This window comes from Cucurbita moschata, unplaced genomic scaffold (genome assembly GCF_002738365.1).
Source record: "Cucurbita moschata cultivar Rifu unplaced genomic scaffold, Cmos_1.0 Cmo_Scf00020, whole genome shotgun sequence".
NCBI lineage: Eukaryota > Viridiplantae > Streptophyta > Magnoliopsida > Cucurbitales > Cucurbitaceae > Cucurbita > Cucurbita moschata.
In genome coordinates, this window is record NW_019268536.1 from 3,918,288 (window position 1) to 3,934,912 (window position 16,625).

General features: G+C 36.0%; 1 protein-coding gene and 1 non-coding gene across 2 annotated transcripts; one reads left to right on the top strand and one right to left on the bottom strand.

Moving 5' to 3' along the window:
* Window positions 1–12,937: 12,937 nt before the first annotated feature.
* LOC111458076 lies at window positions 12,938–13,043 on the bottom strand. The gene has a single exon (XR_002713043.1). It is a non-coding gene; the product is annotated as a Plant small nucleolar RNA R71 (small nucleolar RNA).
* Window positions 13,044–14,464: 1,421 nt separating this feature from the next.
* LOC111457808 lies at window positions 14,465–15,233 on the top strand. Its single transcript, XM_023100206.1, has 3 exons — window positions 14,465–14,564; window positions 14,694–14,782; window positions 14,925–15,233. The coding sequence occupies exons 1-3, from the start codon at window positions 14,541–14,543 to the stop codon at window positions 15,070–15,072; spliced, it is 261 nt and encodes an 86-aa protein (XP_022955974.1). The 5' UTR covers window positions 14,465–14,540; the 3' UTR covers window positions 15,073–15,233.
* The last annotated feature ends 1,392 nt before the right edge of the window (window positions 15,234–16,625 follow it).

Consider the following 16,625-nt stretch of genomic DNA (forward strand, 5'->3'; position numbering starts at 1 on the left):
CTCAGAAAATCAAGTTGTGACAAAGTAAATGACAAGAAAGTACCTTATTAAAGATCTCCGAACTAAATTGAAAAAAATTGACGATCCACTAAAATATGAGGCCTAAAATCAACTTATATAAATAAACATCATTCACCTTTTTATCCACGGTCTTTTAGTTTTATCAAATTTAGTTGTCTGGGTGAGATAGCATCAAGCTGCATTTTCATGTTTAGAACATGTAATATATTAGAAGAAATATAACAAATTTTAATCAAATCCAATAACTAAACGAAAAAAAAATTAATATACAAAATTGAGAATTTTAAAATATGAAGTATCTATCAGAATTATCCAAACGATTTTGGGATTAACTTATATGCTTCTCGGTAGTGTATTTAGCTCAATCATTATCCATCATGTTTGGATGAATAATCTTTGTAAATATGCCTTACACCAATTATAATTAAACCTTGACAATCAAGTTGTTCTTATCTTTGATCTTACTAATGATTATAATAATATGTAACTTGGTGTAAAAGATGAATAGAATATAATGCAATTTGGTATAAATAATATTGTTCTTAGTAGTTCTTTCATCCCACCAATCTCCACATTGTCGCCCATAGTTTTATGTGAAATCCTCGTCCTAATTATGTTTGTTATTGACGTAAATGTACTATATGACTTGAAATGAGCTTATGCAAGAAAAATTGTTATATATATATGTATATATGATAAAGATTATATGGTTAATGTTCCAACTCAATCTATTATCGATCCAAGGTCAAGTCAACAAACATTTGTTTTTTATTTACGAAATTGGATAGTTTGGGTTATAACGCCCCTAATTTTCTAAACCTAATTAGTGACGTCACCCATGCATACATAATTCATTACACGAAAACTCATCATAAATAAACTTGGGAAACAAAACAAAGTCTTTCATAAACATCCATAAATCCAAAACAACCTATCTCCAACAATAAACCTTCCATAACTGAATTTAAAAATGAATCTAAATCAAGCAATACTAAATGCTATGACTTAAAACAATCCAATAAAGGTAAACTCTTAAAAATATCTCATCTCCAACTTCCATGGTGTCTTCAGCTCCACCGGTACATTGGCGCCTTGCCTTTACCTGAAAAATGTAGGTAGCACGTGGCTTGAGTATTTTATGAAATACTCAGCAAGTCACCCCACTGTTGAGGTTAGGAATGCAAACACATGCAACATATGAGCGGGACCTAACTTTTCATAAAATTTTCATAGCCTTGGGCGCTTTTCTATTCCGGGTAGGGTTGGATGTGTGATACTCCTTCACACATGGCCCATGTACGTGTACATGGACCCACCAGGCGGGCTCATATACGTACCCCCTGGACCTAGCTTGGTTGAGCATAACGTATTACACGTCGCTGGACACCACAGAACAGAAAAGGGCCCGCATGATATCATGGCGAACATAAATATCGTAATTCATCCTTTCATATCATAAAGGGAAAGAATCCCGATGCACGTGGCATACATATATGCATGAGGTCCCATAACATATCTAACATGGCATTACATAAGCAGTGCTAACATCGCATTTACATTTCTTACATCACATGGCATCTCACATGACTTGCTTTACATGACATATTACATAACATTAAAGTACATTCCAGTTGCATAAACATCTCATGACATGACTCGATAATTCTACGTGTATCTATGGTATCGATCAACATTTTCATGGCATATAATACTTACATCTCATTCATAACTTCACATAACATAAACAGTCAACGGTCAACATAATTCATACATCACATAACATACACAATCTACAGTCAACACAATCTATACATCACATAATCATATCACATAAATATGGTACATGCAGGGGCCACAGGGCACGCACCATCATACAACACGTAGTAACCTAACTTCAACAGTAAGGTCACTTACCTCGATAGTCTTGGTTGAAGTCTCTCACAACGAGCTAATCCTAGCGGTTAAATCGTTCTATGATAACCACATAAAAACTTAGGAACCTTTCATAACATACCCTAGCTAAACCTCATGCTATTTATCAAAATAAACCTTTGATCTAATCTGTCTTTAACTTTTAGGAACCATACTGACCTCGGATGGTAAAACTAAGGGCAGAAACTGTTTTGGAAGGGTCAGAAACCTTGGAATCGATATATTATAGTGATACCTTGCCGCTAAGCCTAGTTGCCAAGCCGGCCAACTAAGTCGCCAAGTCGAGCTGCGGGAATTGACGGAACCGAGCCGATTTCGTACACGTGTGAGCCGACCCGCACTGTGTACGCGTGCGAAGCTGCCGGAGCTACTGGGTGTGCGTCTGCGGCTCGACCCTATTCCAAAAACCTTGCCTTCCTTACCCGATTCTTCCTCCGAATAGCAACCCCAAGGTTCCAGAGGAAAGTTTGGAGAGAAAATCGTTTTTAAGGGAAGTAAAAGGTTGGGCATATGAATATAAAAATAATATGAAGACAATTGCATTCTATGGTTTTAGGATAAGAAAATTCAGAGAAATAGGAATGTTTCTATTAGGTAATAAAAGTTCAACACGAATCCTCCCGGGGAGATTACATTTAATTATTTATTTTATTTTTAGGTAATAACTTCTTGGTTGAAAATTGCACCTTTTCCGGCCATAATAAATGCATAACATAATATTTTGTCATATATAGAAATAAAATAACAATCAACCAAATAAAACAAAAATGGAAAATATGAAATGTTACATTGGTTATCCTTTATTTTTTAAGACTTGGTTATCTTTTATTTCATGTGTTTCAAGTTGATTTGATCGAGGCAGGACCGTTTGGAGCTTCGATAGTGAATATTTGCATGGTTAAAGTAGCTGAGGTTGCTATAACTAGGGACGAGCACTTAATTGACAATTTGTTAGAAAACTTTATTTATTATTTTAATTTTATAGTTTCTTATAGTGGGCAAAATGACGGGAATTTACGTGTGAAAGTGGTAATAACTTTTATTTTTGGGAGATTTGAGAGTTGGATATTTCTTGTGGGGAGACTATAAATACCCAAAATATTATGTACAAGACAAATTTTTTATGAATGAAAGTAAGCTCTTAAGTTGAGACTTTCAACCTTGGAAATTTTAGCATTATTTTTGTCATTTCTAAGTTTGCAATTCTCGTAGATTGCATCCAAGTCATTCAATCAAGTTTTGTTCAGAGTTCGATTGTGGAGCCAATAAATGTAGTAAAGATTCAAAATCTTGCTTCTACGTATCCTGAGATAATCTCATTCTAGTCATATCTATTGGATGATTTAAATCTATGTTAATTTCCTTGATTCAAGAGTTCTTATTTTAATAAATTAAAAAGAAAAATAAAAAATTAGATGGTTGGGATGAGGATTAAGATTACCTTGTTAATATATCTTGATATGGAAATGGGAAAGTCTAACATCAACTAGACTCAATTTTAACACATGAATTAAGTGATACATTCTCCAAATGATCTAACCATTTTGTTCTGTATTTTCTTTAAGCTTTACAACATATAATATATATATATAGTGGAATTTCAAAATTTGACCTTTTTCAACAATGAAACGTTTTTATAATGTCCGACCTTCAAGTAAGGGCAAAATTATAATTTTACTCTCAACTTTTATACCAAGTTTTGATTATTTTTTGAATTTAGTTTTGAGTTGACCGAGCTCGTTAGGCTCGTCCACTTGAAGTCGGAACAAAATTTGGGTTTTGATTGGATGATAATTGAGAGTTTGACTTAGTCAAAGGATGTTAATTTAGATTTTGACCAAATGAAAATTGAGGTTTGATTAAAAAAAAAAAAAAATGTATATATATAATGTCCGTTGAAAAAGTAACACCGCACACCATCACTGTTATTTTCGTCGGTTACCATCATTCGCCCACTGGCAGCCCATCTCAGTTGATTCTCGCCAACCACTTAATATCGTTGATGGATTTCTCGATCATGCTCATCGTGGTCATGACTGTTGGTCATGTATCTTTGTGGCTCGACCTTTCTAGTACATAGCACAACTATCATGATTAATTTTCTAGATTTAGTGACGACAACGATGACGATTAAAAAAAATAAATAAATAACTAGGTGTTCGTACATATTAAGGATAGTTGACCGTTCATAAGGTAAATATTTACATTACCGCTTACCGTATTTGCCCTTTTATTAAAAGCAAATATATTGTATTCATTTATTATTCTTTCCTTTTATTGCTATTTCCACATTGTTTGTAATTTACCATATTTCTCTATTATGTAAATGATTATAAATAAGAGAACTCTCACCACCATTTAAGCGTGGTGGATTCAGCAAACATTTACATGGTATCAGAGCCCTTTCGGTTTAACAACCCTGATCCTTTATTCTCTATGGCTTCCGAATCTTCTTATCATCTTCTTCCTTTCAATTCTCTAATCCATATGATCACCATCAAACTTTCTTTCTCCAATTATCTTCTTTGGAGAAGCCAACTTCTCCCTCTCTTTGAGAGTCAAGACATGCTGGGCTAGGTTGATGGAACTATGGTTCCACCACCTCGCTTTGAACCAGAAACCTCCTCAACACTCAACCCCAATTATTTGGCATGGAGAGCAGCCGATCAACGACTTCTCTGTCTCCTGCTCTCCTCTCTCACTCAGGAAGCCATGGCTATTGTCGTTGGTCTTTCTACTGCACGTGATGTTTGGCTTGCGTTGGAAACTACGTTCAGCCATCAGTCGAAAGCTCGTGAACTGAGACTCAAGGATGACTTGCAGTTGATGAAACGTGGCACCAAACCTATTGCTGAGTATGCTCGTGCCTTCAAAAAAATTTGTGACCAACTTTATGCCATTGGCAGACCCGTCGAGGACATTGATAAAATGCACTGGTTCCTTCGTGGACTCGGCACAAAATTTTCAGCTTTTTCTATTGCTCAGATGGCTCTCACCCCTATCCCATGTTTTGCAGATTTAGTCTCTAAAGCTGAAAGTTTTGAGTTGTTCTAGTGCTCCCCTGAGTCCTCTGACTCCACTTCTACAGCATTCACAGCCACTAATCGTGGTCGCACCCATGGAAGCCACCCTACTTCCTTTACCAACCAGCGAGGTCGTTCTTATTCTCACAAAAACAACTCTTCTAATCGAGAACGAACCCACTCAAGTCAGGGTCGTCGACCACCTCACTGCCAAATATGCCGCAAAGAGGGCTATTATGCTGACCGCTGCAACCAACGTTATGTTCGACCTGATTCTTCTCATGCTCACCTTGCTGAAGCCTTTAACACGTCATGTTCTATTGCTGGACCCGATGCTGCTGATTGGTTTCTGGACACTGGAGCTTCGGCCCATATGACTGCCGACCCATTTATTCTGGATCAGTCTAAAAATTACACGGGTAAGGACTCTGTGATCATAGGAAACGGTGCATCCCTACCCATTACCCACACCGGTACTCTTTCTCCTGTTCCAAATATTCACTTATTAGATAGATGTCTTGGTTGTCCCTCACCTCACTAAAAATCTTCTTTCCATAAGTAAATTAACGTCTGATTTTCCTCTCTCCGTTACATTTACTAATAATCTTATTACTATCCAGAATCGTCAAACAGGAAGGGTGGTGGCAACGTAAGAGGGCTATATGTGCTGGAGCGCGGCAACTCTACTTTTATTTCAGCCTTTAGAAACAAATCTTTACGTACTTCATATGATTTATGGCATGCTCATCTGGGTCATGTGAATCATTCTGTTATTTCTTTTTTAAATAGAAAAGGTCATCTTTCTCTTACGTCTTTCTTGCCTTCTCCATCATTATGTGATACTTGTCAGCTTGGGAAAAGTCATCGATTTCCTTATTCTCGCAACGAACGTACGTCGTCTCATGTGTTAGATCTTATTCATTGTGATCTTTGGGGTTCTTCTCTCGTCAAATCAAATTTGGGTTTTCTTTATTATGTTATTTTTATTGATGATTATTCTCGATTCACTTGGCTTTACCCTTTAAAATTTAAATTTTGATTTTTTTTTTATATTTTTCTTCAATTTAAAAAATGTTTGAAAAATCAATATTATTCTCGTATCAAGGTATTTTAAAGCGATGGTGGTACCAAATTTACTAGTACTTGTTTCAAAACTCATGTACGTAATTCTAGCATCCACCATCAACTTTCTTGTCCATATACACCTGCTCAAAATGGTCGTGCTGAGAGAAAACATCGTCATGTGACTGAGACTGGCTTGGCCCTTCTCTTTCACTCTCATCTTTCTCCTCGTTTTTGGGTTGACGCTTTCAGCACTGCAGCTTATATTATCAACCGGTTGCCTACTCCACTTCTTGGAGGTAAGTCACCCTTTGAACTCCTTTATGGCTACACTCCACATTATGACAATTTTCATTCCTTTGGTTGTCGTGTTTATCCTTATTTGCGTGATTATATGCCTAGCAAGCTTTCTCCCCGCAGCATTCCTTGTATTTTTTTTTTTTTTGGGTTATAGTCCTACTCATAAAGGGTTCCGCTGTCTTGATCCCGCCACCACTAAGCTATATATCACCTGCCATGCTCAATTTGATGAAACTCACTTTCCTGCTATCTCTAGCTCCCAGGCCCAACCTCTTTCCTCTATTCCTATTTCAAATTTCTTCGAACTACATCTTCATCATATTGATTCATCCCCCCCTACCACTTCATCACCGCACATTCCTCGATCCAGTTCATCTCCATGTGATATTTGTTCTGACCTTGTAGATGAGTCTGTGCAGGTTGATACTTCTCTTGCAGATTCCACTTTGCCACCCTCGACTTCTAATTCGACCTCTATTGAACCTACTATTGATTTCTCTTCTTTGGACACTCATCCTATGATCACACGAGCCAAAGCTGGCATATTCAAGACTCGTCATCCAACAAATCTTGGTATTTTGGGCTCATCTAGACTTCTTTCTGCTCTTCTTGCATCCACTGAGCCAAAAGGATTCAAATCTGCGGCTAAGAATCCTGCTTGGATGGCTGCCATGAATGAAGAAATTCGAGTGTTACAACAAAATGATACTTGGACTTTGGTTCCTCGCCCTGCCAACACCAACATCGTGGGTTCTAAATGGGTGTTTCGTATTAAATATTTGCCTGATGAATCCGTCAAGCGTTTCAAGGCTCGTCTTGTTGCCAAAGGTTATACTCAAGTTCCTAGTCTTAACTACACTGACACTTTCAGTCCGGTTGTCAAAGCTACCACTGTCTGTGTTGTGCTTTCTATTGCAGTCACAAATAAATGGCCTCTTCGACAACTTGATGTCAAGAATGCTTTTCTCAATGGAACTCTTATTGAACGTGTTCATATGGAACAACCTCCTGGGTATATTGATCCTCGATTTCCCACTCATGTTTGTCTATTAAAGAAAGCCCTCTATGGCTTAAAGCAAGCTCCTCGTGCTTGGTTTCAGCGTTTTAGCTCATTTCTTCTCACACTTGGGTTTTCTTGCAGTCGCGTTGACACGTCCCTTTTTGTCTTTCATCAGCAATCTAACCTTATTTATTTGCTTCTTTATGTTGATGACATTATTGTTACCGGCAACAACTCATCTCTTATTGACAACTTTACTCACAAGCTTCATTCTGAGTTTGTTACCAAAAATTTGGGTTCTCTCAGTTACTTTCTTGGTCTTGAAGCTTCATCCACTCCTGATGGTCTCTTTATTAGTCACTTAAAATATGTTCGAGATATTCTTACTCGTGCTCAATTGCTCGATATCAAACCAGTTCATACTCCCATGGTTGTTTCTCAACACCTGATTGCTGATGGTTCTCCTTCCTCTAATCCTACTCTCTATATATCTCTTGTTGGCGCCCTTCAGTACTTGACTATTACGCGTCCAGATATTGCCTATGCTGTCAATTCTGTCAGTCAATTCTTGCATGCCCCTACTGCAGATCACTTTCTTGCTGCCAAACGTATTATTCGCTATGTCAAAGGAACACTCCGCTTTGGTCTTGCCTTTTGTCCATCCACTGTTCCTAGTACGCTAGTCACTTATTCGGATGCTGACTGGGCTGGTTGTCCTGATACTCGTCGTTCTACATCTGGCTATTCTATTTATCTTGGTAACAATCTCGTTTCTTGGAGTGACAAAAAGCAACCTACTGTCTCACGCTCTAACTGTGAATCTAAGTATCGTGCTCTTGCTACAGCTACTGCTGAACTTCTTTGGGTTACGCATCTTTTGCATGACCTCAAGGTCCCTATTTCACAAGAGCCCTTACTCTTATGTGACAACAAAAGTGCTATTTATTTTTTTATTATTATTTTTTTTTATCTCTAATCCCATTTCTCACAAGCGGGCCAAACATGTTGAACTAGATTATCATTTCCTTCGAGAACTTGTTATCGCTGGCAAACTTCGCACACAATATGTACCCTCTCATCTCCAAGTTGCTGACATTTTCACAAAAAAGTATTTCTCGACCTCTCTTTGAATTTTTCAGATCCAAGCTTCACGTTCGTTCAAATCTGACGCTCAGCTTGCAGGGGGGGGGGTGTTAAGGATAGTTGACCGTTCATAAGGCAAATATCTAGATATTTTCCTTACATTAGGGCTTACCATATTTGCCCTTTTATTAAAGGCAAATATATTGTAGTCATTTATTATTCTTTTCTTTTATTGCTATTTCCATATTATTTGTAATTTACCATATTTCTGTATTCTGTAAATGATTATAAATAAGAGAACTCTCACCATCATTTAGGCGTGGTGGATTCAGCAAACATTTACAGTACAAGATTTTCAATCTTTCTGGTCTTTGACTTTGGTAGCTTGATGTGCTTACACGGTGAAAGACCGACATTCTAGGTTGAGGAATTTCTCATAAAGTTTTGGTGGAACAATATGATGATTACTAGTCTGGAAGGTTTGCTCGCGAACTTTTCATTAGGAACATAAAGTTACCCTAATTTAAGAGTATGATACCATGTGTCAAGCAAAAAGTATTGGTCCTAGAGTGGAAAGGGTATGAGAGATTTTGATGGCACCAATAGCTAACAACCTAGAAAGCTACGAGCAGAGGTTAAAGTAACACTGTACATGTTGCTAGCACCCTAGAGAACTACATTTTTCATTCTTAGGTGTCGTTGCGGTCTATTAGGTTTTTATGGGTGTTTAGGCAGTTTAAATCTCATCTCGCATTTTTAAGACACATAAGGTTAGCTCCTCAGGGCTAATCTAATCTATGGGTGCACTCAGGTCTAAACTTTTATTGTTGCTCATGATCATGGGGTCTAGGTGTTGATAAACCGCTCTAGTTGTAGGGCCTAATCTTAACTTGGTTCACTCGCACATGCTTATTAAAGATATATTTCTATCGAACACCTAAAGTATGAAAACACATATTCTAAATATGACTTTGGTCATCTTCAAGTGTTGAGGAGATCTACTAGGTTTCTAAGATGGTTAGGTGGCTTAACGTAAATTTTTTATTTCAGGGTATTTTGTTCTAACTCCTTAGTCTTTCATAGTCTGAGAGAACTAGGGTCTAGAACCTCTAATCGTCTCTCATGATCCTAAGGTGCTTAATTTATTGGAGGTATCCTGACCTAGGATATCATCTAGCCAACCTAACTCTAGCACCCTAGTCTTATCTCTGTAGAGATTAACATGCTCTATAGGGAGAAAAAACAATCAACCATGTAGAGTTAGACAAACTATATCATGTCTTCATACAAGCTCAATAGAGAGATAACATCCATCGATCACCCATAGTGCATATCATAATAATTCATCCTCGAATATAACACAGGGGAAAGCGCATAAAACAACATCATCCTCAAAATCTCGACCTATGAACATTTCGGTAATTATCCACATCATCCATAGCTTACTCAACCAAATAACCCTATTTGAGTTCTACCATGCATAATCCCTTTCTAACTTGGCACAAAGCATAAAATTCAGCATGCAACTCAAAATCTCAATTTAGGGGCATATCGATAATTTTTCATATCATACATACTATGCATTCTTATTCAAAATTACCGTTCTTAAGTCCTATACATCATATTCTAACCACCAAAGGTAAGGAATGCTCACATGTTAGGACATCCTAGCGATCCCTACCTGTATTGTTTGAAAAGGTCTGAGTGGCTACTTTACATGGATGATGCTTAGCGTTGTAAGCTAGCTTTTCTACATGTTAGGAGCTCCAAAATTTCTAAAATTTCTCTCTAAATCCTAATTCAAGTAAAGTTAGGGTTGTTATCAAAATGAAAACAAAAAATAGTTAAGTCGAATGGGATAAAAAGTGGGCTTACACACTTGGGTCATGCGCTTACATGCGCCTTAGACGAGTCTTTATGCCCATTTCCATACACTTTCTAGGGTGGATACTCACGCCCTTTGCATAACACATGGTGCATCTAGATAGGTCGCACTCTGTCAAGTTGGGTCAGATGAGGGGTTTGGTCTAGTGCAGTTAAACCGGGTCGAGATGGAGAAGGTCAGACACGTGTCGGGGCAGAGTATGTCGTGGACTTGGGTCCTCCTTTAATGTCGCAACGTGTGGCAGTCGAAAATGCCAATCGCATACTTCTGTCATTTGCTGACATGTATCTCATACCCAGATGCGCTCTATAGTTGGACGCTCAACACACGTAGCCTCTCTTTCTTTGACACGTAATAACTCTCCAAAATTAGAGTTATACCCACCCTTTTATGAATAATTTTGCATTTATACTCCCTAATTTCTCAATAATTGCTCTATTGATTCTAATTAGTAACCATGAAATAGTTAATTTGTCAACATAATAATAGGATCCATTTACATAAATCAAACCTAACTATATATAGAATTGAATTATTTTATGAAAAGGTAAAATAATTATATTGAATCATGATGTAGTAAATTTGAAAACAACTCTACTGACGATTCTAGCCTCAAAATTATTGAAGATGACATAAAAATTTTAATCCAAATCAGCAAGTCACATGGATGGTTGACTACCCAATTAAAAGCTACCGAGGTGGACGAACTACAAATGGAAAAAAAGAAACAATATAAAAGGGGAAAGGTTCCCAAAAAAAAAAAGAAGCTACAAATGGAAAAGACTAAAAGACATAAGTGGAAAGGAAGAACACGGGGTGCTGCTGCTGTAGAAACGAGAAATGAAAAGAAAAGAAGAACCCCAATTCAACCGTTGATGAAAACATAAGGAAAAATAGCCTAAGAAAAATATACAAAGGCAAAGAGATGGACAAGAGAGCTCCAAGGAGAAAAACTTCAGGCCAGCAACAACGTTTGACAATTCTCTAATCACTTCCTCTATTTACTTATTGTATTAATTTTATATGATTAAGATGTTGATTTTTGTTTAAATTAATTACTCGAGAGCTAAATCTTATAGGGAGGCAAAAAAGTTGTATGTAATTCAAGCATGATGATGGTGTGATTTTAGCTTCTTACAGAGCTGTTATTATTAATTTACATATTTATTTAGTTGGCAACTTTACCTACATAGTTACTCTCTTATTCGAAAGTGATATGAACCACGACCAAGGAATTTCCATACCTCAAGGTCAAATTACAAAGATGAGAGCCAAGAAGCTATAACAAACCTTGTACACTTATATTCAAGGTATGGTGAGCTCATCAAAGGAAATTTTTGAAGACCTCCCTTATATGTTAGGCAAAGTTGAACTTCAAGAAAAAGATGTATTAAATGTAATTTAAGTTGCATTTAATGAATTCAGTTGAATTTAAATATTTGTTTATCATATTTAGACTGGTTTTTAATATAGGAGTTATTATATTGTAACCCACATATGTTACCATATTTCTCGTTAGCCAATTTAATTTGGGAGTTAATTATGTGTCTCATAGGTTAAGGTTGTAAAAACTTTATTATTATTTTTTATTTTTTTATTTCTTTGATCAGAGACCTCACATTTTAGAATTAAAAAGAATAAAATTTTTATTTTAGGTTTGTTGAGAGCTAAGTTTTTCTTTGCAAAATCTTGTGTTTAGAACTTATATGCTAGAGTCATTCAAGTGGTATTGATCAAATCTCCCGTGGAGTGATTCGAATCATGAGTTTAGAAATGAGTTTTCTTTACTCTTGATATTGATCATCAAGGTAATCCATTCCATACTTTCCCTTGGGTTGATTTCATATCATAGGTTCTCTATGGAATCGATAATTTGCTTATTGCCTACTTGTGACAGTGTATACTTGCACTTATTCTTATGATCTTCACACTATTTTACTATATATCTTCATAAGTAATCAAGTTTTGGGTGTCGCTGATGGAAAACCTAATTTAGTTATTTACTCGTAGATTATTATGAGTTGAGTAGAAAAGGAGTCATAGAAAGTTGATTTTTTTTGCTGCAGAATTTGGTATATGAACCCACCTACAAATTTAAAATTTATTTTTGACCCCGAAATAGAGAGAACCTTTAGGTGAAAGTTGAAGGAGCAAAGGTTGAGAATGTGGACAAAATATACGAAGAGACTTTTGAGCCCAACCAAATTAGAGTTTGAAAATGGAGCCGTGATGGCTAATCTAGAGAAAATCTTTGCTAATGCTATTTATTTAACAATGAAAGCATATGCACACCCAGTTGTGGAAGAGCTAGATCCGTGCATTATCCGTCTCTAAATGCAAGCTTAACTTTTGAGCTAAAATCCGTGATGTTTCAAATCATGTGAACCATTGGCCAATTTCATGAACTGCCATAAGAAGATCTCCACCTATCTCTAAAGTAATTTTTGGGAGTTAATGACTCATTTCAATTCTAAGAAGTGGATAAAAACGTAATTAGACTGAGTTTGTTCCCTCGTTCTTTGAGTGATGGTGCTAAATCATGGTTCAATACCTTAGCACTAGGAGCAATTGATTCTTGGAATAGTTGAGTAGAGAATTTTATCAAATATTTTCCACACACTAGAAATGCACGGTTTAGAAACAAAATTGTTGCATTTCTATAGTTTGAAGATAAAACATTAAGTGAAGCATGAGAGAGATTCAAGGAGATGCTTAGAAAATGTCCTCACCATGGACTATTCCATTATATCAGATTGAAGACTCTCTACAGTGGACTAAACATTTCTACTAAACAAGTGGTGGATGCTTCAACCAATGAAGCTATCTTGTCAAAGACATACAATACAATGAAACTTTGAGATCCTAGAAAAAATAGCAACCAACAATTGTCAGTAGGCGGATGTGAAGAGCAATCTAGGAAAGAATACCCAATGGGTACTTGAAGTTATGCTTTGACCTCTATCAATGCTCAATAACTTCGTTGGCTAATATTCTACAGACTCTAACGTTGCGACTAAAGCACCGGTCGAAGTTGTAGTTGTAATGACTCAATCAATAGTTGGATCTTGTGTATATTGTGGAGAGTAACACACTTTTCATCAATGTCCAAGTAATCCAATTTCAATTTTTTATGTGGGAAAATCAAGATACTGAAGGCAACCAAAAGAATAACCCATTCTCAAACACGTAAAATTAAGGTGGAGAAACCATCCAAACTTCTAATGGAAGGGACAAAGCTCGTACAATCAACAAATGTCACTTAAGGTAAATTAACCTCCATGCTTTGGACTACAAAATCAAATGACATATGATTCTCAACAAGCCGATACCTAAGCAAAAGAACTAGTCAAACTCCGCATATACTAGAGACATCGCTTGAGAGCCGTGCATATATCTTTTAAATGACTTTCATCTTTCAAGTAACGGTTTTTTACCAATTTCTACTATTCTCCTTAATTTTATGTATTTGTTTGATCAAACTTCCAAAGTCTTAATTAATACTTCAACTAACAAGAAAAACAAGAAATGTTAAATCAAACTCAAATTCTAAATTAAACAAAAGGTAAAAGTATGGCCTTAACCCTTCTTTTACTCCTTATAGGACTTATTCTTTACCCAACAAATAGAGATACATACAAATATCAAATGATGATGATGTCTTTTGAATACGTCCATATTTAGAAAATTATTAAATACCATGAATTCATATATTTGAAAAGATCAAAGGTGTCAATTAGTCAAATTCAAATAGATAAGATAAATTAGAACCTAACAAAAATAAAAACCAAACAAATATATTTTTTTAGAAATCAAAATAGGTAAAAAAAATTTGTTCTAATCCCAACAAGCATATTTTTGTATGTTCGTAAACTCGACATGGAATTGATATTTTACTAGATCGTAATAAAATCTATGAAATAAATAATAAATAAGAGACATTTTAAAGAAATAAAAATGGGATAAATGCAAATGGAAGAGAGAGGGAAATAAAAAGAAAAAGAAATAAGCATGAAAACGAAGGTTGTGAAAAAGGAATAGAAAAGGAAGGAAAGGTCAATGAAACAGGAGAATTAGCCGCTGGTTTTGGTGTATTCATGAATGCACACAGCCCACTGAATTCGCGAACAAACAAAGCACAAACCAACAACCTATTTTTGGGCCTTTTCTTTGTGCATATATAATGCATTAACAAACCATCCAATCACACACCAAATTTCTTCAACCATTTCTTCCAATGGCGCGTTGGGTGAAACCAGAGGTCAGCCCCCCCCCCAAAACTTCTATTTTTCTTTTCTTTCAATAATAATTCTTGTTTTTTCTTTTCTAAGTTCTCTTCCAATGTAAATGTTTCCCTAAATGGGTTAATTATATGATTTGAATATGGAAGGTTTATCCGCTAATGGCAGCCATGGGGTTTGTGACCACTTTGTGCGTGTTTCAACTTACCAGAAACATTTTGATCAATCCTGACGTCAGGTACTCTCTATTATTATTCGGGTGTGGAAACCTCTCCACGAGTAGAAGCCGTCTAAAACAATAATACGGCCAGTTATTATCATTTGCTACTCAAAACAAATGGATTTTTTTTAAAAGGAATGTAATTTATTATTATTGGTAGGGTGAATAAAGAGCACCGTAGAATGGGAGTGTTGGAGAACGAAGAGGAAGGAGAGAAGTACGCAGAGCACAGCCTCCGGCGGTTCCTCCGGACACGGCCACCTGAAATCATGCCAGCTATTAATCGCTTTTTCTCTCAAGACAAATAATTTCAATCAACATTTTCCTTTTAATTCTTTTTTTATTTATTTATATTCTCTACTTTTTTATTTGTTTCTATGAATGTAAGATGGCTTTACCTTTACCGCACCACTTCGTTGTCTTAATGATGTTGGATAATAACACCAATACCTTTGTTCTTGTGGTTAAAGCTTTATTTAATCTTTGATATTATACAATGAATTTGAGAAAAAAGTGGTTTGGAGTGAAACAATGAAATGGTACTTACTTGACCCGACTAGAAATGCTATTTTATACATGTTCTAAAATTATAAAACAACGCAATCTCGTATAACTTTATTATAGTTTAAAAAAGTTTATCTAATGTCTTGAAATTAAACTTACCATCACAACAAAGATTAGTGTGGTTTCGAGGGACACCGCACAGTGTCACAATTGCACTTTTGATGGCAGTAGACTTGCAATTGTGCAACACTCACTTTCCAACAACAGTCACCTACGGCCAAGCGACGTATGCTCAAACCTCTGGCCCAGATTCAAGACGAAAGTTCTAGAAAACGGGAGTAGAGAGATTTCGAAGGAGAGTTTTGAAAGCAAGATTTCAGAGATTGAAATTGGTGTTATATGTGATGCAAGCAAAAAGGCTATTAAGGGGAGGTGTACTTTGTTCGATTTCCTGTTAGATAAAGGGGAGGCGTACTTTGTTCGAGGGGAGGCGTTGGTGGATAAAAGTCCTACATCGTCTAATTTAGAGAATGATCATGGATTTATAATCAAAGAATAGTGTCTCCATTGATACGAAGCTTTTTGGAAATGATATTGAATATATTAAATAAGTATCCGATGAATAATACATACATTTATGAAATTCTACAAAATTAAAGGGATTCATACGTCATAAAATGGATGTTAAAAGAAAAAAAAAACCAGCCTTTTAAAGTTAATTTCTTTTTAACATCCAAGTCATAAATTAATTCTTACTTATTACAAAGAAATATTTAGATAAGTTCAATTTATTTATCCTTGAGCTAATCCTAAATTTGTTAAGGATAAGAATAAAGTCCATTTCTTACTAATAGATAAGTATTAGAAAAATCCTTTACTTAATTGTTAAATTACATGGAATAACAAAAATTGGACTAATTATTATTTTGACAATGACAACTATTTCAAACAACATTAAAGAACTTTAAGAGCATAGATTCAAAAATGAAATGGCCCGATTTGTAAATATACTTAAGTACGTGATTGGGATATTACAATTGTTTTCCTGTCAATCATTAATGGATAATTAAAGGACATATCAGCCTGACAGGAAGAATTGGTGAAGGTGTCTCTTTCCCTCTCCCTGTCTTTTTCTGATATGCGCAAAAGGTGTTTCTACGTTGCTAAATCATGCCCATTACCATGCCACCTTCCTGTCTGACGTGCACGCTTATGGGACCCTTCATTACTCTGCCAAGTCCAAGCATTTCGTGTCTTCTATCTGCGGATGATGGCTGTCTTTTCTTTTAAGGGTGATTCGTGTGTGTGTTTCCTAATGTGAATGTTTGCTGAATCCACCACACCTAAATGGGGGTGA